We start from the raw sequence: 26247 nt of genomic DNA on the forward strand, positions 1-26247 counted from the left end.
CTCTTTCTGCATAAAACATGAGAACGTTCTGAGCCATCCGGGAGTTTATGGGATATTTTGTTAAACCAGGTCGACACCTTGCGCTCTTTGTCTCGTCTCTCCGGCTGTTCGGATGATCGATGTCATTAACTTCACCCGTTAGTGGTCAGATGAATTCAGAAAGAAAGATTCAAAAGATATATTAGAGATGAAAATGGCTGTATGATATGTGATCATCTGAGTTTCACCCTCAGTTGGCTTAAATAATTTCCACGTCCAGCAGACGTTGAGACACATTATCATTAATTTGTGGTCGTGTTCGTCCGGTATTCACTCCTGAAGACGGTTTTAAAAGCTGACAAAAGTAAGATTGTAAGAAAGTGTGACTCTTTCCTGAAGACTTAATTATGTGACAGCAGAGCCTGTCGAGGAGACGACGTGTCGGAGAATAATGGACGCAAAGTGGCTCTGAAACATCTCAGTAATGGGAAAATGTATCGCCGAGACTTTCGTGACTGATTTGATGTGAAGGATTGAAATCTTGTGACACTTTTCATCACTTATCACGGCAGCTGAAGCTTCACTGTTTTCTATCCGTCTTCACTTCTAACTGTCTCTCTCCATTGTCAGGTTGTTTGTCACACACACACACACACACACACACACACACACCAACCACCACGCTGACATCACATCTGGCTGAACCCCTGATCCTCCACCCATCACCCCCCCACTGTGAAACCATGGCACTGTCTTCACGCTTAAAACTGTGGGAGCAGAAGGGAGGTGCAGAGTTTTCTGCATGCTGCGTTAATTGAACGTCTAATATATAATCTTGACTGCATGCGTGTGTGTGTGTGTGTGTGTGTGTTGTGTAGTAGGACGTAGCATTGATTACATGGTGAGCGGACCCTTTGTTCTGAACCCTGAATCATCCTGACATGTCACTGTGAGGTCCGCCTGCCGCTGTGATCGCTGTGTTAGTCATCCCGCATGATCAGTGTGACGAGTCGGAGCTTTTTAAAGATGCAAACCGTCATCGATATTTAGAGGCTGATGTTTGTGTTGATGCATTTAACGCACCGCTTTCTACTTTTGCTGTACACACAAGGGACCCAGATCCTAAATATTGATTGTGTGTAATGGCTCTAGAATAATGACACCATCAGCATTAATATGTTAGTGTTGTCATGATACTGGAATTAAAAGATAAATATAACAAGAAAAACAGCATCCTAGTCAGTTCGCTCGTGCAGCTGCTGTGGTATCGGCGTGTCGATGCTGCGAAAAATGAGAATTGAAACCGTCTTATAGCTTCAGGATCGATACGTATCGGTATATCGCTACACGATTCCCCATAAACCTCACGTTCACTCTGCTTTGTTCAGCCGTCAAGCACGAAAATCTCCTGGAAAATGAAGGCTGACTGGAGCCACGTCTTCGTTATAGACTGAGTGAATGAATAAACCCACGTTTTGTCTCGTGTTGTTGTTTATTTGTGGCTCTGAGATAAAATGGAAGTGACGCCAACAATAATCCCACTTGCAAAAACACAAGAAAGGGGGACTGGATCACCAGTCAGCCTTCATTTCCCCGGGAGATTTCAAGCCCTCAAGGTTGCAGAGAAAATATCAGAGTGAAAGTGAAGTTTATGTGGAAACAATCTAAAGACTGATCTGAATCAAAATCAGAAATACTTTATCGATCCCTGAGGGGAAGTTGGTACATTACAGCAGCTCCTTCTGCAGAAATATCACACTATAGAGAGAGTGAATAAAATACAAACAGAGAAGATGATAACAAAGTAAGAGTTAGTGTAAATAAAATTAAATATACAGGCAAGTTTATTTGTAAAGCACTACTCAGACACAAGGCAACTCAAAGTGCTTTACAGGGACACAAAATGACATTAAAAGACATTAAAATGCATTAAAAACGAGTGAAAGACATCAAGAAGTAAGAAAATAAGCTAAAATAGACGAGGTTTAATAAGAATAAAAGTCACAGTGCAGTCCAGAGCATTAAAATTGCTTCAATAAAAGGCTGCGGCAAACAAAAAGGTCTTCAGCCTCGACTTCTCCACGTTCAGTTCTGACTCTAGGGGCTGAAAACGCACCTGAACCTGCCGACCTCAGAGGTCTGGATGGTTCATAACATAGCAGCAGATCAGAAATATATCTTGGCCATGAAACCATTCAGCGCTTTAATAAACCAGCAGCAGGATTTTTGAAATCTCGTGTAGATAATACTGCAGCATGTGATAGTTAATAATATAAATAAATAACAGGAGAAAACCGCACAGAAAACTGGTGATGGAGTCTTTCTTCTATAGTCGTTGAAGCAAACATACTTTGTATTTATAATATATATCTTAAGTTTGTTAACATTAGCCACTAATAAGCTGAACCAGCTCAGCCTCTGAGTTTACTGAACTGAACAAAGATGGTCTTTAATTTTCATTTGTAAGAAAAAGTGTTAATTTTCTGCACAAATGTCTGAATATTTGTTCCTCCTCTGTTTTAAACCATCTGCTCAAATCTATTTTAATGAAATCCTGACACAAAGTTCACGCGTGTCGATACTCCAGTGTAGGTTTTTAAAAAATCTGCTGCCACGTTTTCTCTCTTGGTTTTAGTCATCCAGCACATGGAAAGATAAAAGCATTTTCAAGCACACTTGTGTGGATCCTGGTCTAAATCTGGCACTTGGACCAGACTTTTATGAGGGAAATGATTACGGCGATGGATTTTAATGGGCCGGTGCTGAAAACAACATGATATACAGTCACTTCCAAAAGGTCCGAGACCAGAATCCTGAGTTAGTTACAAACCTAAATCTATTTTTTTTCCTGTTTTTCCTGTAATATTTGAAAAACAGCCATGAATTTAATCATTTCTTAGCGTTTGGTTTGTCCCCTTTGTGCTTCAATGATAACATTGCAAAACCTGATGACTCGTTGAACTTGTGGAGTCCATACTGGCTCCCTACATACAATTAATTGAGTTCAGTTTGCTTCACATCCAACATTCAAGACTTTTCTCAGCGAGCGTCTTCTCAAACTTTCTCTCAGTGTAGCTCGTCAGAGAATGTGAAGCAGCCGTCCTATACTGACCTTTATGATATTCCCTATTGTGTCAGCAGGTGATACCTATTAGTTAAATGTCAGGTCTCTGGCCACGTCTCTGTTTGGCACCTCTTGTTCTCCCCCGATGATTCGCGTCACGGCCTGCTGACTCATATTTCCTCATAAAGCCGGGGACACGCTGGACAACTCTGTGAAAATTGTACTTACCTGTGAAAAGTTCAGGATGATTACAGTCGAAGACGGCTGGATTTTAAAACTCAGTCAGGAGACGAGCGGCTTTACTCCACTTAATGTAGTTGAGAAGATAGAAATCATTGATCTGAGGCGAGCGGCCGTGTTTCTGGTAAACCAGACAGTCTGACCCAACCACGAGCAAATGTAGTGAAGTCAAGAAAAGGTCTTGTGATGAGCCTCTCTGCTTTTGACCCTGTTGCTGTCCGGTTTTCTTTTAAAGGGTCAGTTCTCCTTAATTACAAAATATCATATTTGCTGTCTTACTTCTGCCGAGCCATGCAGATAGTTTCATGTGCAGGTATAAACCAGGTGTGTCTGGTAAGATGGTGGATATAATTCATAACTCTACTTTAAGTCTCCACAAACTCCAGAGGAAATACATGTTGTTGTTTGTTTTTTTAAGCTGTACCGGCTAATTACTTTCTTCACCAGCGGTTTTCTAGTAGATTAATGGAGACACAAGTTGCTGTTGACGAATTCGTCATGACTAAATATGCATCGCTCAAAGTAAAAAATAACAAACATCTTGAGGTGTTCGTCATTTAGGAGTCGCTGCTTCATCAGGACCGTCTGATTCATATGTTGCTACGTCCTGATCATCTTTTTCCAAACGAGCTCTGCCAACTTCAAGCCACAAAGGGAAAAAAATAGGAAATCTCTGATGTGAAATAATCAAAACTTCAGTCAAAGCCCATCCGTCATAGAAAATATGTTTCTGGAGCCTTTAAATTTAATCTATTAAACATTATTAATAGGATGGATGGAGGCACAAAGCTCTGAGACAGATGTTTTAAGACCTGCATGAATAAAAATCCTCATCTTCTTCTTCTGAATTAAGAGTTTCAGCCCTTGTTGGAGATAAGAGAGAAAATATGACTTGTATCTTTTGGGTGAAGCTTTAACCAGACGAGAACGTGTGCATGTGCCGTCTTTGTTATGTTTTGTACATCTCAGATCACACAGTGACTTGTTGCTGTTGGTGTCTAATGAAACAACAGATAAAGGAGGAGAAAACGCCGGTGGCCGCAGCCGTCGTCTCTCCACCGCCTCCTCTGTCGGCTGTGCCCGGCGGCTTCCTCAAACAGCTGGTCAGAGATTCAGAGAAGGAGACCAAACAGAAAGAGCCGGAGGTCAAAGACGAGAAAGCAGTGAGTGGCATCAAAGCCGTCTGGGTCGAACTCTCGACGCGTTGAACTTTTCCTTCAGATTCCTCTCTTGTTTTTTTCCCCCCCTGCAGCCGAGCAAACTGAGTGACAACCTGGTGCAGCAGTTCCTCCTCCCAGATCAGACTCCTCCTATCCTCGAGGCCGAGATGTCCCTCCGCTCCGAGCAGCAGCTCGTCAACACCAGACAGAACAGGGTCAGTCCTGACCCGGCAAACAAACAGGAAGCCAGACAGGAAGTAACACCAGAGCCACCGAGGCCGCAGCAGCAGCAGCAGCAGCAGGACATGAGGTCAGAGAGGAACAAGAAGACGCCACATGCCGAGCAGAAGAAGGGGAGGATGGAGGAGGTGAAGCAGGTGGGGAAGAAAGAGGAGGTGAAGCAGGTGGGGAAGAAAGAGGAGAGGCAGGAGCCGGAGGGAAAGCCAGCAGACACGAGGATAACTGAGCATGACAGGAAGGAGGTACGTGTGCATGTTGTAGCCATCTTAATATAATAATAAGACTTTTTACTGTTAAGTAATAAGTTGTTACATTTTTAAAAAAGCACCTTTAGACAGATTAATTAAATTTAGTGGCTTTAAAGGTGCAATATGTAAGAATATTAGTTTAAAATACTAAAATTATGAGCCGAATGTGAAGAAATAAAGGTTTTGACACTATATCAAAGACACGTATTGTGTTCCTCTTTCACAACTCCACTCTGCGTGCGCAGTTTGGATCACTAGCTGCACGGCTAACTGAGCTAACTAGCTACCGACAGAGTTACTCCGCCGATATGTTCCCCCTTGTTTGTTTGGAGTCTGAATTTGAGTGGGGGCCAATTTCTACATAGTGCACCTTTAAAGCATCATTTTTAATTACTCTGAAGTTTATTCTGACGTGTGTTTGTTAATTTAGTGGCCGTTATATGTTTTATATTTTGTTTTGTTTTGTTGGAAATGCTCGTCTTTGCTTTCCTGCCGAAAGTTAAAAGAGAAGATCAACACCGCTCTCGTGTCTGTGCAGTTAATATGAAGCTACAACCAGCAGTTGTTAGCTTAGCTTAGCATAAAAGCTGGAAACAGGTGTAATCAGCTAGCCTGGCCGAATTCAGCGCCCAACAACTCTTATTAATATAGAAAAAAGTTTTTAAAAAAAGAAAGAATGAAAGTTGTTCTGACGTCTTCTCGGCCGGGAGCAGTGACTTCCTGGAGAGTTTTAACGAATAAGTGTATGAACTCTTCTTTTGACCTTTTCCAGCTGATGAAGACAATAATCAAACACAAGACAGCATCTTATAACTGACATGACGCACAGACGTCTGACATGTTTTCACCGAGACTCGAGGGAACAGCGTTAAAAAGCATCTCTGTTGTTTGTCCTTCAGGTGAAGGATGTTTGGTACGAAGCTGGAACCGTGTGGTACGTTCACAAGGACGGGTTCTGCCGCGGTGAGTCATTAACACAACCACACACACACAGACACACACACACACAGACACACACACACGCACACACAGACACAGTTAAGTCATACTTACTAACATTTAACTTGATGGATGAATCTTCTTCAAAAGTTCTTGTTTTTCTCACACAAAGACACAAAACATCTCATGATTCAGAGCCCGCTGACTGTAAATAATTGATCACAGGTGAGTTGATCAATGCACGATGTTCTACTTTCACAGCGTGGATCAACAAGAAACTCTCTGGGTTGAATCATCAGGACAAACAATGCGAAAAGAAAATATCTTTTTCGAAAGTCTGCAGACATAAAAAACAGAATTTTGTTGAGAAAAACATCCAATCACAGATCTTTAAAGTCACATTTGATGCTCACAGTCACAGTTGTCTGAACATGTAAATCGCCTCTGTCATTCAGCCCATAATGTGTGTGGATTAGTCGAGTCCTCTGCTGATCCACACACAATCTGCAGTAATCTCTGAGCCTGTTATATTACCTACATATCATGTTACATGTAAGTTACAGCGGACTCACTGATGCTGCTGCTTGAACCCACTTCATATCCATCTGCTCATTTTATCATCCGTCCACGCAGATACTCGCCGCCCTGCTCTAATCCCATTAGTCCTTCATGTGGTGAACGACCCCCGACCCCCGACCCCCGACCCCGATGTTTTACATGCAGGGATCAGAGAATTATACAGTTAAGCCCAGAGAGACATTAATATACAACGCTTTCTTCATTCCTGCGTGAAAACTCTGTCCCAGTGGCAGACTGTCTGATCTAAACTGCATTGTGGGTAATGTAGGCACCAGGTTATGAAAAGGAAGAAGAATGTGTGGAGTAAAAGAAGTTTGTTTCTGCTGTGTCGATTTGGATAATTTGTTTTTAAACTGTCCATAATGAGAGCAACAATGTTAGACAAGTGGACTGCTTTTCAAAACCTGACGCCTACATTACCCACAATGCAACTTAGCCACTAAGAGTCGTACTCCCTGAGACCTGTAAACACACTTTAATGGTCGGTTTGTTCTCGTTTCAGCCACTCAGCTGAAGCCTGACGAAGGCACACCTGAACTCCCAGAAGGCCGAGTGAGGGTCCGCCTGCAGACCGACGGCTCGCTGCACGATGTCACAGAGTACGAGATTGAAAAGGTACATCAGTGCTTTTTTTTAGAAATATCTTTTATATCTGTTGTCACTTCAGAGGACTGACCGCGTCTCCTTCCTCCTCCTCCTCAGTGTAACCCATCAGAGCTTGACCTGTGTGAGGATCTGAGCGACCTGCAGAGTGTGAATGAATGTGGAGTCCTGCACAATCTGACCAGTCGAGCTAAAGCCAGCATGCCGCTCACACAGGCCGGACCCAACCTGGTCAACTTCTGGCCTCCGATACAGGCGCACAGCAAGGTGACGTCAAACACTCAGTGGACTGATAAGATCCACGTTCAGAACTGCATTTGAAAAAAGCCTGTTTTTAACTTCCTTTGTATCTATCTGTCTATCTATTGCCAGTCTCTACCAGTAGATGACTGGATTACTTGTGAAAGTATACTCCTAATCAATTAAATAGACGAGTAAACCATTTTCCTCCGTCCTCTCTTCTTCTTCACAGACTCCGAAGTCTCGGCGAGGGGAGTCGGTGTGGGATGCTCCTCCTGCTCTGGCAGCTCTGGTCAAACGGTTGTACGTGTCCATGGTCGGCTCCAGGAGAGACCACAGCGTGTGTGCTGTGGGACGCAGCGGGACCGGTAAGACGACGGCGTGCCAGGCCTTCACACACGCCCTCCTCAAACAAGCCGGTACCACGGGAGAGAAGATGAGCGGTGAGTACAGCAGCTGCACAGATCCATCATGTCCGCTCTCTGCAGATGGTTAACCCGTCTGTTCTGTCCCCAGTGGAGCGAGTGCAGGCCATGTTCACCGTCCTCAAGTCTTTTGGCTGCGTGAGCTCTCAGCACAGCGACGCTTCGTCTCGATTCGCCATGGTCTTCTCTCTGGACTTTAACCACGCTGGACAGGCTGCTGCTGGACACCTACAGGCATGAAACACACACACACACACACACACACACACACAAACACATGTAACAGACACACACACACAGATACTCATGTCTTCTTCCTTCCTTCCACCAGACGATGATGTTGGACAAATGGAAAGTCTGTCACACGACTCCAGGAGAGAGTAACTTCCTGATCTTCTCTCAGATGCTGGCAGGACTCAGCACAGAGATGAGGTAATCACCAGAAGTCAAAAGTGACATTTACCCACAAACTATACATAAAGGAGTGCATGCATGTAATCTGATAAACTGCCGGCAGTGGCTAAGATGCATTCTGGGTATTGTAGGCGGATTTATTTTATGATTTAACGTAGGAAACGAGCTGATAACTCATGACGTTCTGCAGCGCTAACAGTTTTCTGCATGTTCCCCATCAGGACGGAGCTGCAGCTGCATCAGCTTCCTGAGTCCAACTCTTTCGGGATCGTTCATCCCACCAAGGTAAAGTGATATGTGCAAGCAGAGGACCAACCTCAGGAGGCTGCCTGACCTCTGACCTCTGACCTCTGACACAGAAACAAAATCTCAGCTGTAAATAGAGACATTTACATTTTGCTGCTTCAGTTGCTCTCATGGTTTAATGGAGAGCCGTCTTTGAGTCTCATCACACTGAGTGGGATTTTAAGAGCGGATCTTAATCTTGCTCAGTCATCACACACGTTTACGCTGAGTCACATCAAGCGTCTCAGGCAGATCGGAGAGCTGCAGGGTTTTAAAGAGGCAAAGTTTAACAACAACTGGCACTCATTCAATCAGTTTCTCCACCTGCGTATACGCTACGGGCCAAACTGTTGACTTCCCCCTGATGTTTAGATTTTTTAGCCGGATTAAATGTATGAAATGTTTGTTTCTGCAAACCACAGTTATGTTTAAACTTTACGTTTCCTCAGGTTCAGTTTTAATTTGATCTTGTTACAACGCTGTGTTTATGATCTTGTTAGGTTTAGCCACCGCTCTGTTAGGGTGAGGAAAAGATCATGCTTTGTCTTAAAATACCTGGTTTGGTCTCCACAAACAGCTGGGAATTGTCCCGAGGTCTCCTGAAAAATATCCTGTGGTTTGGCACTTCACAAATGTTGAAACATAGTCTTGAACTGCGGTCACTGGCTTCTCGCCTAGCTGTAACTTATCCACCACTTCTTCCACCTCCCGACATTCAGCTCCAGTCAAGTATTGTAGAAATGTACAAAATTTGAACGTAGTGGTTTCTGGTTTGCAGCGACGTAAACTGTCAACATTTTATTCTGGCAACTTGGCTTATTCTTCCCAAGTCTGTATTTATGTTGGCTGCCTTACTTGGAGACTGACTGACCTTTGGCACGGCAAAGATTATAGACTAAGTGACTTTCTTACTTTCTGAAAGTCTGAAAACAACCTGCCGACTTCATTCTTTTCATCTATCTCAAGCAAATACTGCAACCAAGCCTGCAACTAAAAATTGTTTTAATTTAAGATGAATCGCTTATAAAACGTCAAACACTCATCACAATTTCGCAGAGCGTAAAGCGACTTCTTTAAATTGTTTCTTTGTTCAACCAACAGACCAAAACTCAAAGACTCTTCATTTACTGTCCTGAATGACAAAGAAAAGCAGCAAATCTTCACATTTAAGGAGCTGAAACTAGCAAATGTTTGACTGAAAAGATTAATCAATTATCAAACTATTCAATCGCAGTTCGATCGACTAATCTTTGCAGCTCTAACCGTAAGTGTGCCCCTCTGTAAAACACAGGGACTTGACCTGTCTCGGAGTCAAAACCCAAAGTTTAGAGCTTGAGACCAGCTTGATTCCACCTCTGCTGGTGGGAAACATACTTCAGCAGACTCTGTTCCTCACAGCGTCTGACACTGTGTGCTTCATTAGAAAAAAATAATTTCTACGTCAGCGTGAATCGCAACGAGCAAATTAAGAGGTTCGGAACATTTTTTGTTACGTTGCAAGCGTGAAAAATCCTGCAGGAATAAAAATGAACAAATGAGCCGAAGATGATTTTTGAAGAGGTGAAATCACGCAGCGAGGAGACGCTGAGACGAGATGTGACTCAGCTGTTCTTCCACATTATTAAGTGGCTGATTTCAGAGACAGAGCGTCCCTCCTCCCTCCTCCCTCCTCCCTCCTCCCTCCTCCCTGTCTGTCTGTCTGTTGATAGGTGGAGGAGAAACAGCGAGCGTCCGTCGCCTTCACCAAGCTGCTGACTGCCATGGAAACGCTCGGCTTCTCAGCCAGCGAGCAGAAGGCGATCTGGCATGTTCTGGCTGGTATTTACCATCTGGGAGCTGCAGGAGCCTGCAGAGGTAACACTGATTCATCATCATCATCATCATCATCATCACACACTTCAGTCCTTCTATACTTGGAGGGACACTTGTTGACACAGGATACAATAAGTTTATCAGAGGGGAATAATGTACTTTTTACTCCATTACATTTATTTGACAGCCTTAGTTACCAGTTACTTTACAGATATGGATTTTCAAATTAAAAGCATACTAGCAGTGTCTAGTAGTTTGCTCCCTTTATCACGTTTCATTCACATTAAGTGTCGTTTTCAGTTCCACCAATGAAAAATTTCCCCTTTAAACTTCTCAGACGAGGCCAAAGAAGCTAAATTAGTAAATAACCCCAACCCCTCAGTTAGGAACCACTAGATTAAACCATATAACTGTATGTAGAGCAGTACTTGTTGTCAGTACCTATATAGACTTCATGAGGCCGATTATTTTACTTGTTAGTTTCTGGTGTTGGTATTTTACTTTAAACAAGAGATCCTCGAGCGCTCCCTCCACCACCGTCCCTCAGTATGAACATATATAATCCTCTGTGTGTCCTCAGTGGGCAGGAGGCAGTTTGTGAGTTTCGACAGCGCTCAGGTGGCCAGCGGTGTGCTCGGCTGCGAGGGAGAGGATCTGCACACGGCCGTGTTCAAACATCACCTCCGACAGCTGCTGCAGAGAGCCACCGGGGGCAGCAGAGAGAGGAGCGCTGCTGCTGAGTCAGACGAGGGTGAGGCGCACACACACACACACACACACACACACACACACACACACACACACACACACACACACTCACTGAAGGCTTTTGGGAGGCAGACGCAGGATTAACCAGGGGCCAAGGTCGAGGGAGGTGTTACTGTTGATTATCTAAGTGCTAACAAGACTTTAAAGGGACAGCTCCACCCAAAATCATGAACAACAAGATCTGTGGATTATCTTGAGTGACCAGGACGTGATTTCTGGAAAGAGTTTCTTCTCACATTGTATTTTTGGTATTTATTTCAGGTCCCAGGTTGACAGCCGCTCAGTGTGTCGATGGGATGGCTGCTGGACTCTATGAAGAGCTCTTCACTGCTGTCGTCTCACTCATCAACAGGTACGGATGCTTCTCACACTGCCCGCAGTAAAAGGTGTTTTCACACCTGTAGTTTGGCTCATTTGGTCCAACATTTTATTATTCCTGGTCTGGTTCCTGTTCACGTCGACGTTTTTACAAAAGAAAAAGGCAAACAGACTGACAGGTGAATCATTGATTGGACCGTTTTGGCGATTGTCCCGACCCAAGCGGTATCAGTCCGGTTGTTTGGTCCGCACCAGCCCAGACAAACTCCCCTCTGTACGGTACACACACTCCTGTAACATGCATACGTGTGTGTGTGTGTGTGTGTGTGTGTGCGTGATTTGTTTTTTTCAGGGCTCTGAGCAGTCAGCAGCTGACGTTGGCCTCGGTGATGGTGGTGGACACGCCGGGCCTGAGGAACCCGAGACACTCGGCGGACGAACGGGGAGGCAGCTGGTCCGAGCTCTGTCACAACTACCTGCAGGAGAGGCTGCTGGAGCACTACCACACACACACCTTCACACACATGCTGGAGAGATACGCTCAGGTACAGGTGCAGCTAGAAGTTCAACATAATGAGTGTTACAGCAGGAGCCCATGTACCATTACAGTCACATAATAAATCAGATCTGTACCTTTTATTCCACCATTAAAGTCGTTTCTGGTCGTTTAAAATACAAAATGATGCCGTCCGAAACAGACATCAGTCAGTAAAAGTTACAACACTGACAAAAGCAAACTGATTAAGAGCCAAAAATTGGCTTCCAAGACAAAGTACCTGAATGTAATGTAGGCTGCCTCCCCAGTGACAGTTTGTTCTCTGCAAGTACAAAAGATTTTTCTCTTCTGACAGAGAAACTATTACAGAGACCTCAAAGAGACGTGACCAGAAATGTGTTTTTCCGTGTTTCTGCTGCTTAAAAAGAAAGAAACTCTCTGATGTTCCCTCAGAAACCAGAAACTCTTAAAATCAGAGTTTTCTGAGTAAAGGTAAAAACATGTTACTTTACCCTGCCGCTGTACAGTTTCCCTTAAGCCTAATAGTGAATATTCCATGAGTTTGTAGCCAGATTTTTACTCGCCACACTAAAAGCTCTTGGGAAATGTCTCAACATCTCTTGGATGGACTGTCGTTAATTTGTAATAATATTAATGGTTTCTAAGATGATATATCCTGATAACTATAGTGATCCTCTGACTTTTCCTCTCGCACCACCGTGAAGTTGAAATTATTCGAGAAATTTGGAAAATATGGCCAGAATTTTAGATTGTGTAGAATCAACAGTGTAGACATTTTGTCAAAGACGTCTATTTACTGGGCGGCAGAGATGTCTACTGAAGTTAGCATTGCTAACCAGCTAGCGCCGGCCCGTCCTGTCTATCAGTCTGACAGTCCCCGTAGATTCAGCTGGGAGCTAAATACCAGCTGTTTGCGTAATAAAAGTACAAAATAAACTCACAAATTGTCAAGAAATTAAATACTCTTACTTCAGTTTTTATTACTAAACAGAAAAATACAATACAATACATACTGTACACTGTCTGAATTCAAGTTTCTCTCTTTTACTGAACCAAGACCATACGATACAATATGATATACTTTATTGTCCCCATAGGGAAATTTGTCCTGGACTCAAATGCTGCACGCATAAATGCCTCCAAGTTACCAAGTAAAAGATGAGCTTAATTGCTTCGTTAACTCATCATTAATCACGCTTCATTCAGACTTAACATCCTCAATCACCCCGACTCAGACCGTATCTTCTCGTCCCTGAAGTCATAGTCCTGGCCTCACCTTTAAGTGAAATATCTCTTTTGGATGGAAATACTGTTGTTGATCTGCAAAACTAAAGACATTCCCTTCAGCCTCAGCTGTACTTGGTGTTTAATTAATATTAACTAGCGACTGTTTCAGTGGGACCCCTCGAGACCTTAAACTTAAATTACAGAGTAATCATTGAAGTCAAGGTAGCACTCTGGTGAAAAATACAAAAACTCGCTACTAATTTACACGGTGAGACGAGATTATCAAGCCTGTGAGTCTGTTCAAGTGTTCACAACATTTCTGTGTTAAGAGTTCGATGGGTTCGTCTCTTTATTCTGCTGCGGTACCACAGAATAAACCTCCAGAGAACATTTTCAAATCGGCCTTGAAAAAAAGCAGATTTCTCAGAGAGGCAGGAACACGTGGACTCGCGTTGTCACGACTGCTGTCTGGGTTTTGTGTTGCGTTGTGTTGCTTGTTGTTTGTCTGAGGAGCACATCTCGTCCCATCTAGCTTCAGTGTATAAAAGCTAACCCTCTCTGACATTACAAAAAGCAACACTGCTCATCAATAACTCCACTGATCATTCAGCTGTAGACGAATGATAACGGACGACGTGATATTTTCAGTCAACGGCTCCTCTCGTGTTGTTACAGGAGAAGATCCCCGTGCAGCTGGAGAATCCAGAGAACAGCCCGGCCGAGGTGGTGTCAGCCATCGACCAGCCGCCTCCACAGGTACACAACTCATGATGATTACAGTGAAGCACGCAGGACACATAAACTGTGGAGCTAAAGCGTCTTAACAAGAATTAACGCTCACATTTTTTCAAGGGGCTTCTTCGCTCATTTAACACATGAAGGTCAGCACACTCATCATCACTCGGTTGTGTAATGTCGTCTGTGGCTCTGGAGGAGTCTAGTCTGATAAAAAAACACCCTGATGACTACATTTGTAACAGAAAGTCTGCAGGAGAAACTGCAAATAAATGTCAAGGTGTCTCTCCCATTCTGGTTTAAAGCTTTATGAAAGTGCATTACTAAATGATCCTTTAAAGTTAACTTTTAAACACACAGTATGTCATTTCTTTTTGTTGTGAACACTTTGTTTATTAGGGTTTTCAGTGTAAATGTACATACAGCTGAAATAATTGGGATTTTTTATAAAAAACACAGTTGAAAAGTCAAATTGGAAAAGGTTAGACCAAACACACACACTTAGTGAACACCAAGAACATCGAAGACAAGAAGAGAAATAAATAATAAAAACTAAAATACATATAAATATAAAGATTATCCTCTTGTATGAACTACCACATCACCTCTATCACTCTGAAAACCCAGCCTACATCCCGTCAGATAGCTCACTATGAGGTCATTTCATTATTTTGAATTATTTGAAAAATGGACCCCAGACGACTGAGCTGCTGTTTGAGAGCTGAATGAATCAGAATCAGAATCAGAATCAGAATCAGCTTTATTGGCCAAGTATGTGAAACACAAACAAGGAATTTGACTTGGTTTTTCTTCGCACACAATGTACATAGACATAGACATGAACATAAACAAACATAACAACATTCAACTAGAAGGAACAAGAGCTGAATGTTTTCCAGTTTTATTAAATATACTGTCAGACATCTCTTGTGTCTTTGATTTCCGAGTCGTTAGTATCAAACGTCTTGCCGAGAGACGGGTAAGGTAGTGATGGAGTCATCATCTCCACTTTCTCTGCAGAGCCGGAAATTCTCAAAACTGAAGCATAATTAATGTTTCACAAACAGCAGAAGCTCATTTCGCTCTTTTGTGGTAATTATGTTTTGTGTGTTTGTGTGTGTGTGTGTCTAAGGTCCGGGCAGCAGATGGAGACCCCAGAGGTCTGTTATGGGTTCTGGATGAGGAGATGGTGGCACCAGGCTCCAGTGAGAACAACGCCCTGGAGAGAGTCTGCCAGTATTACAGCAACACTGGTAAACACACACAAACACACACACACACACACTCTAATTGGGTGTTGGATATTCAGAGTGTGTGTGTCCCTGCAGTGCGTCAGTGCGAGCAGCCGCTGCAGTGTGAGGTGAACCACCTGATGGGCTGCGACCCGATCCGCTACGACCTGACGGGATGGTTCGGTCTGATCCAGAACAACCAGTCGTCTCTCAACGCCATCTGCCTGCTGCAGAACTCCACCATGTGAGTCTGTTTAACGGCCGTGTGTTTGTTGCTCTTCTTCTCTGTTTTTATTGGCTGCTCACAAAACAACTTCAGAGGTGCATTTATCTGCTGATAAGCGATACATTTTCCAGACCATTTTTGACTTTGTACACTAAACAAGCATCAGAAAGACACACAAAATGTTCAAGGGTGAGCAGGTTACACCTCTGAATGATGAGACAAACATCAAAATAAATGAATGCATCAGTTGTACTGTATTTCCTGAGTATTTTGTCATTTATTGACAGTATTTAACACTTATTTCAGTGATCATGTATTGACTGTTGTTGAGAACATGTCACACTGTCCAATGTGACGACCAGCTTCCCTCTTTGTCTTCCTCAGAGCGGAGGTGAAGGCCATGTTCAGCCCCAGAGTCTCTCTGCCTCCTCTGTGTCGAGGCCTGGGGGGTCTGGAGGGCGGCAGCCAGCGCTCCCTGCAGAGGAACGGCACCATCCGGAAAACATTCAGCGGAGGGATGGCGGCCATACGCAGACTCTCCCAGTGTATCGCAGTCAAAATACAGGCGGTAAGTGTACCAGTGCATGTATTTATTCCATAAGAATATTTATCAAGCGCCACTGGATTGATTCAATCTCTCTGTCAGGATGCTCTGGTGAACCTGATCCGTCGAGCCAGGCCGGTGTTCCTGCAGTGCGTGAGCGTGAAGAGCGACGGCGGAAGTTTTGACGTCCCGGCGCTCAGAGTTCAGCTGCACTCCACGCAGATCCTGTCAGCCCTGCAGCTGCACCGCACAGGTCAGCACAGTCACCATGGCAACCAGGGGTGAAATGTAACTAAGTACATTTACTCCAGAGGGAAACATTGTACTTTTTACATCACTACATCTCTTAGTTACTAGTCATTTAGATAATCCAGCAGACAAACTGCTGAGCTTTACAGTTTGTTATTCCATCTTTCAAAACAAAAGCTGGACAACACTCTGTGTAACACTGATTCAATGAGACACAAATTGGAGAGAAGTTGCAACATTGCATCAATAGTGTGGAGTGCAGCATCTTTAAAAATGTAAACTGTGCAGTCTGCAGTCAGAGCGGCAGGACTAGTTGCACGGTGGACTCTCACCTGAACATTACATTTCCTCAAACGACTTCATTATTGTCAAAACTGTTGCATGTGATGGAAAGTCTTCCCCTGCCACCACTTGCATTAATGATGTTGATCATAAAACTTCCACAAAAGCACTCAGGTGTAAAAAAAACAGCGAGAGTACGTCCTTAAAAACAGAGGATCGTGTCGTTCTACACACCATGATGCCAAATGAACCAACAAATACGAACGAATGGCGTCAGATAAATTATAATAAGCGCAATTTTATGATTAACAGTCCGCTGTATTGTTTTTTAAATTCAAACCTCCTTTAATTGGAAATCCCTCTACCTCAGTGTGAGCCAGATAACCTGCACAGTTAGTGTTTAACAAGCCGAAGACGTTGTGTGTGCAGTATTTTCATTTGTTGCGTTCCCTGTGGTGCTGCTCCTCATTACCTCCCGTCTCCTCTGTGCTGTCTGGATGTGAATTATCTCTTAATTTGTTTGAGCTTTTAAGCTGCTGCAGAGATCAGTCAAGTTTCAAAGTTTGGATCGTTTTTACCTTGAACATCCAGATGTTGTGTTACATTTAGAAGAACAGATCTAATGTCTCCTTCTCCCTCTCAGGTTATCCCGAGCACATGACTTTGAGCGACTTCAGGTGTCACTTCCAGGCGTTGTCTCCGCCAATTATGAAACGTTACGCTTCGATGTTTGTCAGCCACGATGAGAGAAAGGTCAGGTCGCTCATCGCTGCAGCTCTCTGCCGAACAAACACTCTGATGTGCAGCTCTGAATAAATAAGTTCATTTGCACTCTCTGTACTTTAGGCGGTGGAGGAGTTGCTGGTTGAGTTGGATCTGGATAAAAAGAGCATCGTCGTGGGCGCCAGCAGGGTGAGAACTCCTCTAACCGGACGTCAGAGGATGAATCCAGCTGATGTGATGTGTCATGGATCTTCTTCTCTGCTCTGTCTAAGGTGTTCATGAAGCGAGGAGTGCTGCGTTACCTGGAGCAGCAGAGGGACCAGCAGGTCACCGGCTGGCTGGTCAATCTTCAGGCCGCCTGTATGGGACATCAGGCCCGGCAGAAATACCGCAAACTCAAGGTTGGTGTCTCGCTGTGCTGATGACCGAGCGCCCAGCTCTCATCTGTATGCTGAAGACACACCGAAAAGTTCTGGTGCTGCTGTAGAAGCAGGTAATCTGTCTGCCTTTACCCCAACACCTGTGTGTGTGTGTGTGTGTGTGTGTGTGTGTGTGTGTGTGTGTGTGTCTCCAGGTGCAGCAGATGGCGGTCACCTGTCTGCAGAGGAACCTGCGGGCTCTGAGGGTCGTGGCCAGGTGGAGCTGGTGGAAACTTTTCTGTCGAGTGCGTCCTCTGCTCGACGTCAACATGGACAACGAACGACTCCGGGCTAAAGAGGTACACCCACACACACACACACACACACACACACACACACACACACACACAATACCACTTAGCTTTGCATAAAGACTGGAAAGAAGGGGAAACAGCTAGCCTGGCTACGTCTAAAGATAACAGCATCTGACTCCCACCTCCTCTGAAGCTCACTGATTAAAGGCCCCTACACACCAAACTGAACTCGCTGCAACAAAGGCTGACTTTTGCGTCGCCTCACGTCTCCTTTATTTTGGCCAAAAAGCTGCACTTGAACACACCGCAAAGACTCTGGCTGGCAGCCAACAAGCATGTACGTTCTGTGCGTGCATGAGAGAAAATACCTCTGTGCTTTTGCAAAGTTGCAAATGGCACCGGTGAAGAGGTAGAGGACAGAAATAAGGAGAAACTGAGCTAAATTGGTGAAATCATGGATATTGCAGTGACAGGCTCGAGGGGCTTTCTTTTCTCTGTTTCCATTCTCTTTTCTGCACTGATCAGCTTACCTGAACAGCCGATCAGAGTACCGACGAGCTGCCACCGATTCTACATGCTGAGTCGGCCAAAAAGCCTCTGACAGGTGCCAACGGTGCGGGACACACCGCGCTGATTAGAGCCACAGACACTCACTGACTGCCCTGACAATGCACGACAGCCGACCACCAGCCTGGTGTGAAGGGTCCTTTGCACGTTATATCTCCCCTTTTAAATAAAAGTGCAGAAGCAGCACTTTGTGGTTTTCCAAGCAGTTTTGTGACTGTTTCTTGGCTGAACAGAAAGCAGCAAGCTCTATTTCTAATGTGAAAATGGACATCAAACTGGACATAAGTGATTGACGTTTTCACATACAGTCACACCTGTTTCTTCACGTGTTTTCTAACAGTGTTTTGAACAGTGGAAAGGGCAGCCCGAGTGTGACAAAGACACTGAAGTGACACAAGGAAACAACCATTGATCAGTCTCAATAATATTCAACCAGTCACGACCTCAGTGAGCAACAGGTGGTCATCACAGTAAGAGCTTTACTGAAAAACGTTTTCTTCCCGTCAGGATGAGATATCAGCTCTGAGACGACGCCTGGAGAAATCAGAGAAAGAGAGGAACGAGCTGAGGCAGACCGCAGACAGCCTGGAGACCAAGGTTTGTGCTGCAACACACACACACACACACATGGGGACACAAACACACACACACACACAGTGCTCATGTTGTTATATGTGTGTAGGTTACAGCTGTGACGTCTGAGCTGAGCGATGAGCGTTTTCGTGGCGATGCCATGGGTCAGGCTCTGGATGTGGAGCGGGCCGAGAGACTCCGGCTCAGCAGGGAGAACAAAGACCTGCAGGTAGGCCGTGGGCTAATAAAGTAATCCATTACACAGTGGACCAAAGCATGACACTTCTCTTTTCAACTTGAACTCCTTTCTTAATACTTTGTTATTGTTTCGTCTTTAATCAGGCACGTCTAGACCAGTGTAAAGTGACCGTGGAGGCCCTGGAGAAGCAGCTGGAGGAGGAGAAGCAGAGAGTACAGACTGCTGAGAGTCAGAGAGGAGCAGGGACAGGTAAACATCAGGCAGCTCTCAGGAAAAGAAAATCATTCACGTGTCTGTTGTTGTCATTCTGGAGACCGCTGTACGTCTGCAGTTGCCACGGGTTACATAAAAAGGTTGTGGAGTGGCTCGGCTGCTTCTTTTCTTGCTTTGAAACACGTCCGTACATATCGTGTCACGTTTAAGCAACAACGCTAACAGCTGTAGTTAGACAGCAATACTCATTTGTGTCAGGCCGAGACTCAATACAGGACTCAATTGCTGAGGTGTCAGTGAGCGATTTTTATTGTTTTTAGACAAGGCTCTCGAGAGAGTGATTTCAAAACAATATTGCTATGAAAATTACTCAAAGAGAGTCTATCGGGAGGGAAAAACTAGGCTAGAACAAAAACTCACTCCAAGGGAGGAAAAACTGGCTATCTAAATCAAAATCGCTCTTAAGGAGGAACTCGAAGTACAAAATCTATCTAAATCAAAATCACTCTTAAGGAGGAACTCAAAGTACAAAATTTATCAAAATCAAAATCACTCACAAAGAGGAAACTCGAGGTACAAAATCTATCAAAATCAAAATCACTCACAAGGAGGAAATAAAAAGGCTTCAAAACATTAACCATAAACACAATGAACAGAAAATCACTCACGAAGGAGGCTGACAAAAGAACAAACCTAACGACTATGAAAACTTAACAGAAAATCACTCACGAAGGAGGCTGACAAAAGAACAAAACTAACGACTATGAAAATTTAACAGAAAATCACTCTCACGAGGAAACAACAAAAAACTCACGAAAACGCTTTGGCTTGATTCAGGACTATGGTAGGCTTCTGTGGTCGGACATGGAACGAGACACTTTGGCACAAGACAAAGGGGAACGCAGACTTTTAACACATGAGGGAAATGGGACACAGGTGGACACAATCAGGAATCAGGGGAGACGGGCAGGTGACACAAGAGGAAGGGCAAGTGATCTGAAACGAGAGGAGAGTTAGATTTTCAAAATAAAACAGGAAATGACCAGACAATAACCCAAGACGAGACAACCTCACCGCGGTGTGACAATTTGCATCGACCCTAACCTTCCACAGGCCCCTTGATCCACCACTATGCTTTTATTGTTTTATGTTTTTTGACTTTCATACACCTTTTCTTACATGAAGTAACCTACATTCACAGATTTCTACATGTCATTGTGCACCTTACAGTAACAAATGAAAGAGGTCATATGTTCCTTTTTGGGTTTTTCCTTTCCTTTATTGTGTTATGTCGCATTTTTGTGCATGTAAAAGGTCTCCAAAGTGAGCAGCCCAAAGTCCACGCCTTAACTTCAGTAACTAATATGCATAACTATGTAACAGCCGTTATGTTAATATATATATTTATATATTTATTAAACAATATGTCACACTACCTTGCTCGGCATTACCACAGAGGCGAGTTGTCTCACTCTGTAGCCAAAATGAAGCGTTCAAGACACAGTGTGAAAACTGCTGCAATGCACCATATGAGAAAAATACATACTTTAATTTTTTTTGTTTAAATTAAAGTATGTAAATATATTCTACTAGGACCCCCAAATAAAAGTATAAACATGAACATTTGAATTATTTGACCTCTTTAAAAAACATTACAAAAAATTAAACCTCATATAGCATTTTATAATAAATACAAATGTCTCAATAGAACAAATTCAGGAAAATTTTAATATTTTGTAGACATTGTTGTTAATAATTGAATGATTCATCTGCTGCCAATTACTTTGGTATCATGGCCAGATTATTTAAAATATTACCTATATATAGTGAATAGTGAATATTCAATTATTGGTTGCTGAGATAAATACATTTAAAAGTAGGAGAGTTTGTTAAAGAAATGTAACTCATTTCAATTGTTGATATGTGTTTGTATGTCAGTGATTTATTTGAAGATAATCAAAATTTTACATTTAAATTCTGCATGAAAGCAACCCGAAAAAAGACATTATTTCAGATTTAATTTTTATTTTCTAACTACTACAGTTTTTTTATGATTGTTGTCAAAATTGGGAGAAATACTGAATTATGAACCAATAAAGCAATTTTGTCATTGAAGGAATAGTTCACTCTAGAACGAAATTCAGTCATTATCGACTCAAAGTGCAGCTGGAGACCTGCGGGGGTACCCTCCTGCAGCAAAAATCCATATAACGGGCGTCAATGTGCCCGAGACGACCCCAGCTGCACTTTGAGGAATAAGAAACTACACCGGACTTCTCATCAGCATGAGGGTGAATTTCGTTCTAGGGTGAACTATTCCTTTAAGCTAGCAATTAATTTCATAACATCTTCTACCTTTTCGCTGTTCCTAACTAATCTTACGTACACTACCAGTCAAAAGTTTGGACACACCTTCTCCAAGGTGTGTCCAAACTTTTGACTGGTAGTGTAGACATGCTGTTTATCAATTTTATCGTTTGGTTAAATATTAAATAAAACTATTTAAGAGTTCAATAGGTGTTCAGGGATGTTTGCAGAAGGAAGGAACTTCTTTTTTTTTTTAATCGCAACTCGTGATAGTTGGGGAACCGGAGCACCCGGAGAAAACCTCAACGGGAATTGAAACCAGGACCTTCTTGATGGTTAAAGGACAAGGTAATTAATATTGGAAAGTCCAGTTGTTAAAGGTTCTCAGTCAGCCTTGTCCTGGTAAGTCATGTCAAGCCCGAGTGATACGGACACTAAATACTGCATGTATGGCGAGAATGGATTAATTTATTGAACTTGTAGAGCACTCTGGATACACTCCACGAGTTAGATCCACTCTGTTGTTCAGAGGAGGAACCCTGGCAGATGATACCTGACTAGTCGTATCTTGTGCCTTACGAGGTGGTGGTGGTACTGGTCTTATTGTAGACGGAGCCATCACTCCCAGAGTGTTCAGGGATGTTTGCAGAAGGAAGGAACTTCTTCTTTTTTTTAATCACAACTTGTGATAGTTGGGGAACCGGAGCACCCGGAGAAAACCGCAATGGGGTTCGAACCAGGGACCTTCTTCCTTGTTAAAGGACAAGGTAATTAATATTAGAAAGTCCAGTTGATAAAGGTTCTCAGTCAGCCATGTCCTGGTAAGTCATGTCATGCCCCAGTGATACGGACACTCTACATACAAATACTACATTTATGGCGAGACTGGATGAATCTGCTGAATTTGTAGAGCACTCTGGAAACACTTTTGGCAGATCTGTGCAGCGTGTGCCCTTTGGCACATCGTCTACCACAAGCCTTACCGTGGTTCTCATTGGCTCTATTTCGCGATCCACAAAAAACCCTCCCTTCGGTCTGTATGGAACACATATATCAGGTTTTGTAGGCGCTGCCAGTGACCTTTTCAACTCCAGATCGCTTTTACGTGCGTTGATTGGCAGTAATTTCATGTCAGCTGCATCCAGACGGCTGGTAGATACACCAGTGTCCCACCCTTTGGTTGATTTTTGTCCCTGTGCCTGTTTTGAAGGCACTTTCTCTTGGATGGGTGGGAGGACTGAAAATGCAGACGGTAGAGGCCGTGTTGTCTGCTTTTGACGAGGAACCCTGGCTGGTGATACCTGACTAGTCGTATCTTGCGCCTTACGTGGTGGTGGTGGTACTGGTCTTATTGGAGACGGAGCCTTCACTCCACGAGTCAGACCCACTCTGTTGTTCCGAGGAGGAACCCTGGCAGACAATACCTGACTAGTCGTATCTTGTGCCTTACGTGGTGGTGGTGGTACTGGTCTTATTGTAGACGGAGCCTTCACTCCACGAGTCAGACCCACTCTGTTGTTCCGAGGAGGAACCCTGGCAGACGATACCTGACTAGTCGTATCTTGTGCCTTACGTGGTGGTGGTGGTACTGGTCTTATTGGAGACGGAGCCTTCGCTCCACGAGTCAGACCCACTCTGTTGTTCTGAGGAGGAACCCTGGCAGATGATACCTGACTAGTCGTATCTTGTGCCTTACGTGGTGGTGGTGGTACTGGTCTTATTGTAGACGGAGCCTTCACTCCACGAGTTAGACCCACTCTGTTGTTTCGAGGAGGAACCCTGGCAGATGATACCTGACTAGTCGTATCTTGTGCCTTACGTGGTGGTGGTGGTACTGGTCTTATTGGAGACGGAGCCTTCACTCCACGAGTCAGACCCACTCTGTTGTTCTGAGGAGGAACCCTGGCAGATGATACCTGACTAGTCGTATCTTGTGCCTTACGTGGTGGTGGTGGTGGTGGTGGTGGTACTGGTCTTAGTGTAGACGGAGCCTTCACTCCACGAGTCAGATCCACTCTGTTGTTCTGAGGAGGAACCCTGGCAGATGATACCTGACTAGTCGTATCTTGTGCCTTACGTGGTGGTGGTGGTGGTACTGGTCTTAGTGTAGACGGAGCCTTCACTCCACGAGTCAGACCCACTCTGTTGTTCCGAGGAGGAACCCTGGCAGATGATACCTGACTAGTCGTATCTTGTGCCTTACGTGGTGGTGGTGGTACTGGTCTTATTGGAGACGGAGCCTTCACTCCACGAGTCAGACCCACTCTGTTGTTCCGAGGAGGAACCCTGGCAGATGATACCTGACTAGTCGTATCTTGTGCCTTACGTGGTGGTGGTGGTACTGGTCTTATTGTAGACGGAGCCTTCACTCCACGAGTCAGACCCACTCTGTTGTTCCGAGGAGGAACCCTGGCAGATGATACCTGACTAGTCGTATCTTGTGCCTTACGTGGTGGTGGTGGTACTGGTCTTATTGTAGATGGAGCCTTCACTCCACGAGTCAGACCCACTCTGTTGTTCTGAGGAGGAACTCTTACTGAAGACTCTTTAGGGCGCTCTGCGATATTAAAGATGGACTTGCTGAATTGAGGTGAAGAAGGTTCCTCAGGGGCCGTTATTGGGGTCTCTATCTTTTTGCCTTCCTTTTCGAAAAGGGCATTCTCTGCAGAAATCAACAAAGATCAAATAAAAGCATGTTAAAAACTGGATATGACACAAGATTTTTCAAAGATAAGAAACAAATCGGGTTTCGGACTGTATATCCGTACTGATGAATTAGCTACAAATACAGGCCAGAGTTGACTCTGGACATCCTGAACATTATGATAATATATGATAATAATAATAATAATAATAATAATAATAATAATAATAATAATACATTCATTTTGTATAGCACTTTTCATGGTACACAAAGACACTTTACAGGTTAAAAAGCAGAATGATAAAAGCAACACAATGAAAATACAAACTCTTACAATCTTAGCAACATCTTCTATCAAATCCTAAAACTTACCCCACTGCTCTTGATAGTGAAAAGCGACCTCCTTGGTGTCCCTCTCTTCTTCCCCTCTGAATCGTAACATTTCTTCCACATGTGTGGCCAGAAACTTTGGGATGTCATCCGGCTGTACTAGGAGTGCTGCCCTGGACAAACACTCCAGCAAGCTTTTGAGTCCGTATGGCGTAGGATTACTAGCGCTCATTTCCGGTCGAGATGTGTCGATAATGGGACTTTGCTGAAGATAACGCGAGCTACAGTGAACTGTGATCCTGAGATCTGTGTTTTTAACAGCTGGTGCTTTGATCTTAAGCACAACAGAATTGTTTTGATGTATCAAAGAGGGACGAGGATTCTGTTCAAGTCCAATGATGCAGCATTCCAAACACACACACAACACACACACACACACACACACACACACACACACACACACACACACGCACAAGCACAAACACACACACACGCACACACACACACACACACACACACACACGCACACACACACGCACAAACACACACACTGCTTTAAGGTTGTAATAGAAGGCAATAAGTCCCTTTAAGATACTTTTTAACATTAATAAAACTATATAACTGTTCATCTAAACGCATCATCAACATGTTTATTGTTAGATTATAAGTCTCTTAGAAGCCTATAAACAGTTTATAGACTGCTTAAAGGTGCATTACGTAGTTTTTGGGGGAGAAATTCAGAAAGTCAGATGAGAAAGATCATCACTGACTGATTACTTTTATGTCTAAACAAACTAAATAAACAAACTTTCTTTGTTTTCATGAATGAATAAACTGAGTAAAAGTGCTTCACATGTCCTTAATCCTCAGAATATATGGAATTAATTGAAACTAATGTGATTTAGAAAAGTATTTGAAGGCATCAAAGCTAATTTTTCTAATTTAAAATGAGAGTTTCTTGCTAGACACCACTGACAAATGACAAATCAGAAATGTGTTTATATGTGGCGGACCCTGCCACCTTTCTAGCTTCAAACAGTGTTCTGGGACTTTATTTTCCTCTGAGAACAGCTTGTTTATTCACTTATGGAAAAAATAAATGAATTTCTTCTCTAAAACTACACAGTGCCCCTTTGAAAATATAAATAAAAGCCTCAGATCCAGTAGCTGAAAAACACAGTTAACTGTTAATAAATGCATAATAAAGTATAATTAATCCTAATAAATGACCTAGAAAGCTTAGTAAAGGTTAAAAAATGACATAAAAGGTAAGTTAAACTCACTAACTGTGCTTGTAATGCTATTATGAACCATTTTAGTACATTTTTTATTGGCGAAATAGCAGGAAAAATTATTTCTTTAATTTTACTGCTGATGTTCTTTTGGATGATCTTTTGGCCTCTGTGTCACCCGATTACTGAGAACTGGTTTCAAGCTCAAAGACACAGAAATGTCACGCCCTGCCCATCAACCCTGACAAAGTCACATCCAGCTCTCCCCCCACAGACAGTGAGCTGGCCATGCAGCTGGAGTGCTGCCAGACGGAGGTTGAATTTGTCCGCAGACGACTCAAACAGACGGAGGAAAAACTGGAGACAGAGAGACAGACCCGACAACAGCTCGATACCAAGGTGAGACAGGACACTGTGACGTGCACCGCAACACTGATGGGAGATTAAATGTCTGAAGGTA

The 26247-nt window shown here is 43.6% G+C and overlaps 1 protein-coding gene across 1 annotated transcript in view; it reads left to right on the top strand.

The window, feature by feature from the left end:
* Positions 1-722: 722 nt before the first annotated feature.
* Positions 723-26247, top strand: part of LOC141005934 (unconventional myosin-XVIIIb-like) — a 43738-nt gene continuing 18213 nt past the window's right edge. The window contains exons 1-27 of the mRNA XM_073477999.1: positions 723-767; positions 4297-4446; positions 4536-4925; positions 5831-5894; positions 6952-7064; positions 7152-7319; positions 7525-7735; positions 7809-7951; positions 8049-8149; positions 8353-8416; positions 10126-10270; positions 10809-10979; positions 11258-11348; positions 11667-11859; positions 13734-13814; positions 14926-15046; positions 15122-15269; positions 15636-15819; positions 15898-16048; positions 16970-17079; positions 17173-17238; positions 17322-17450; positions 17624-17767; positions 18797-18886; positions 18972-19091; positions 19205-19310; positions 26062-26186. Of these exons, the coding sequence (XP_073334100.1) occupies positions 723-767; positions 4297-4446; positions 4536-4925; positions 5831-5894; positions 6952-7064; positions 7152-7319; positions 7525-7735; positions 7809-7951; positions 8049-8149; positions 8353-8416; positions 10126-10270; positions 10809-10979; positions 11258-11348; positions 11667-11859; positions 13734-13814; positions 14926-15046; positions 15122-15269; positions 15636-15819; positions 15898-16048; positions 16970-17079; positions 17173-17238; positions 17322-17450; positions 17624-17767; positions 18797-18886; positions 18972-19091; positions 19205-19310; positions 26062-26186 (3624 nt within the window). The remainder of the gene's footprint in view (positions 768-4296; positions 4447-4535; positions 4926-5830; positions 5895-6951; positions 7065-7151; positions 7320-7524; positions 7736-7808; positions 7952-8048; positions 8150-8352; positions 8417-10125; positions 10271-10808; positions 10980-11257; positions 11349-11666; positions 11860-13733; positions 13815-14925; positions 15047-15121; positions 15270-15635; positions 15820-15897; positions 16049-16969; positions 17080-17172; positions 17239-17321; positions 17451-17623; positions 17768-18796; positions 18887-18971; positions 19092-19204; positions 19311-26061; positions 26187-26247) is intronic.

Source organism: Pagrus major, chromosome 12, assembly GCF_040436345.1.
Source record: "Pagrus major chromosome 12, Pma_NU_1.0".
NCBI classification, from domain to species: domain Eukaryota; kingdom Metazoa; phylum Chordata; class Actinopteri; order Spariformes; family Sparidae; genus Pagrus; species Pagrus major.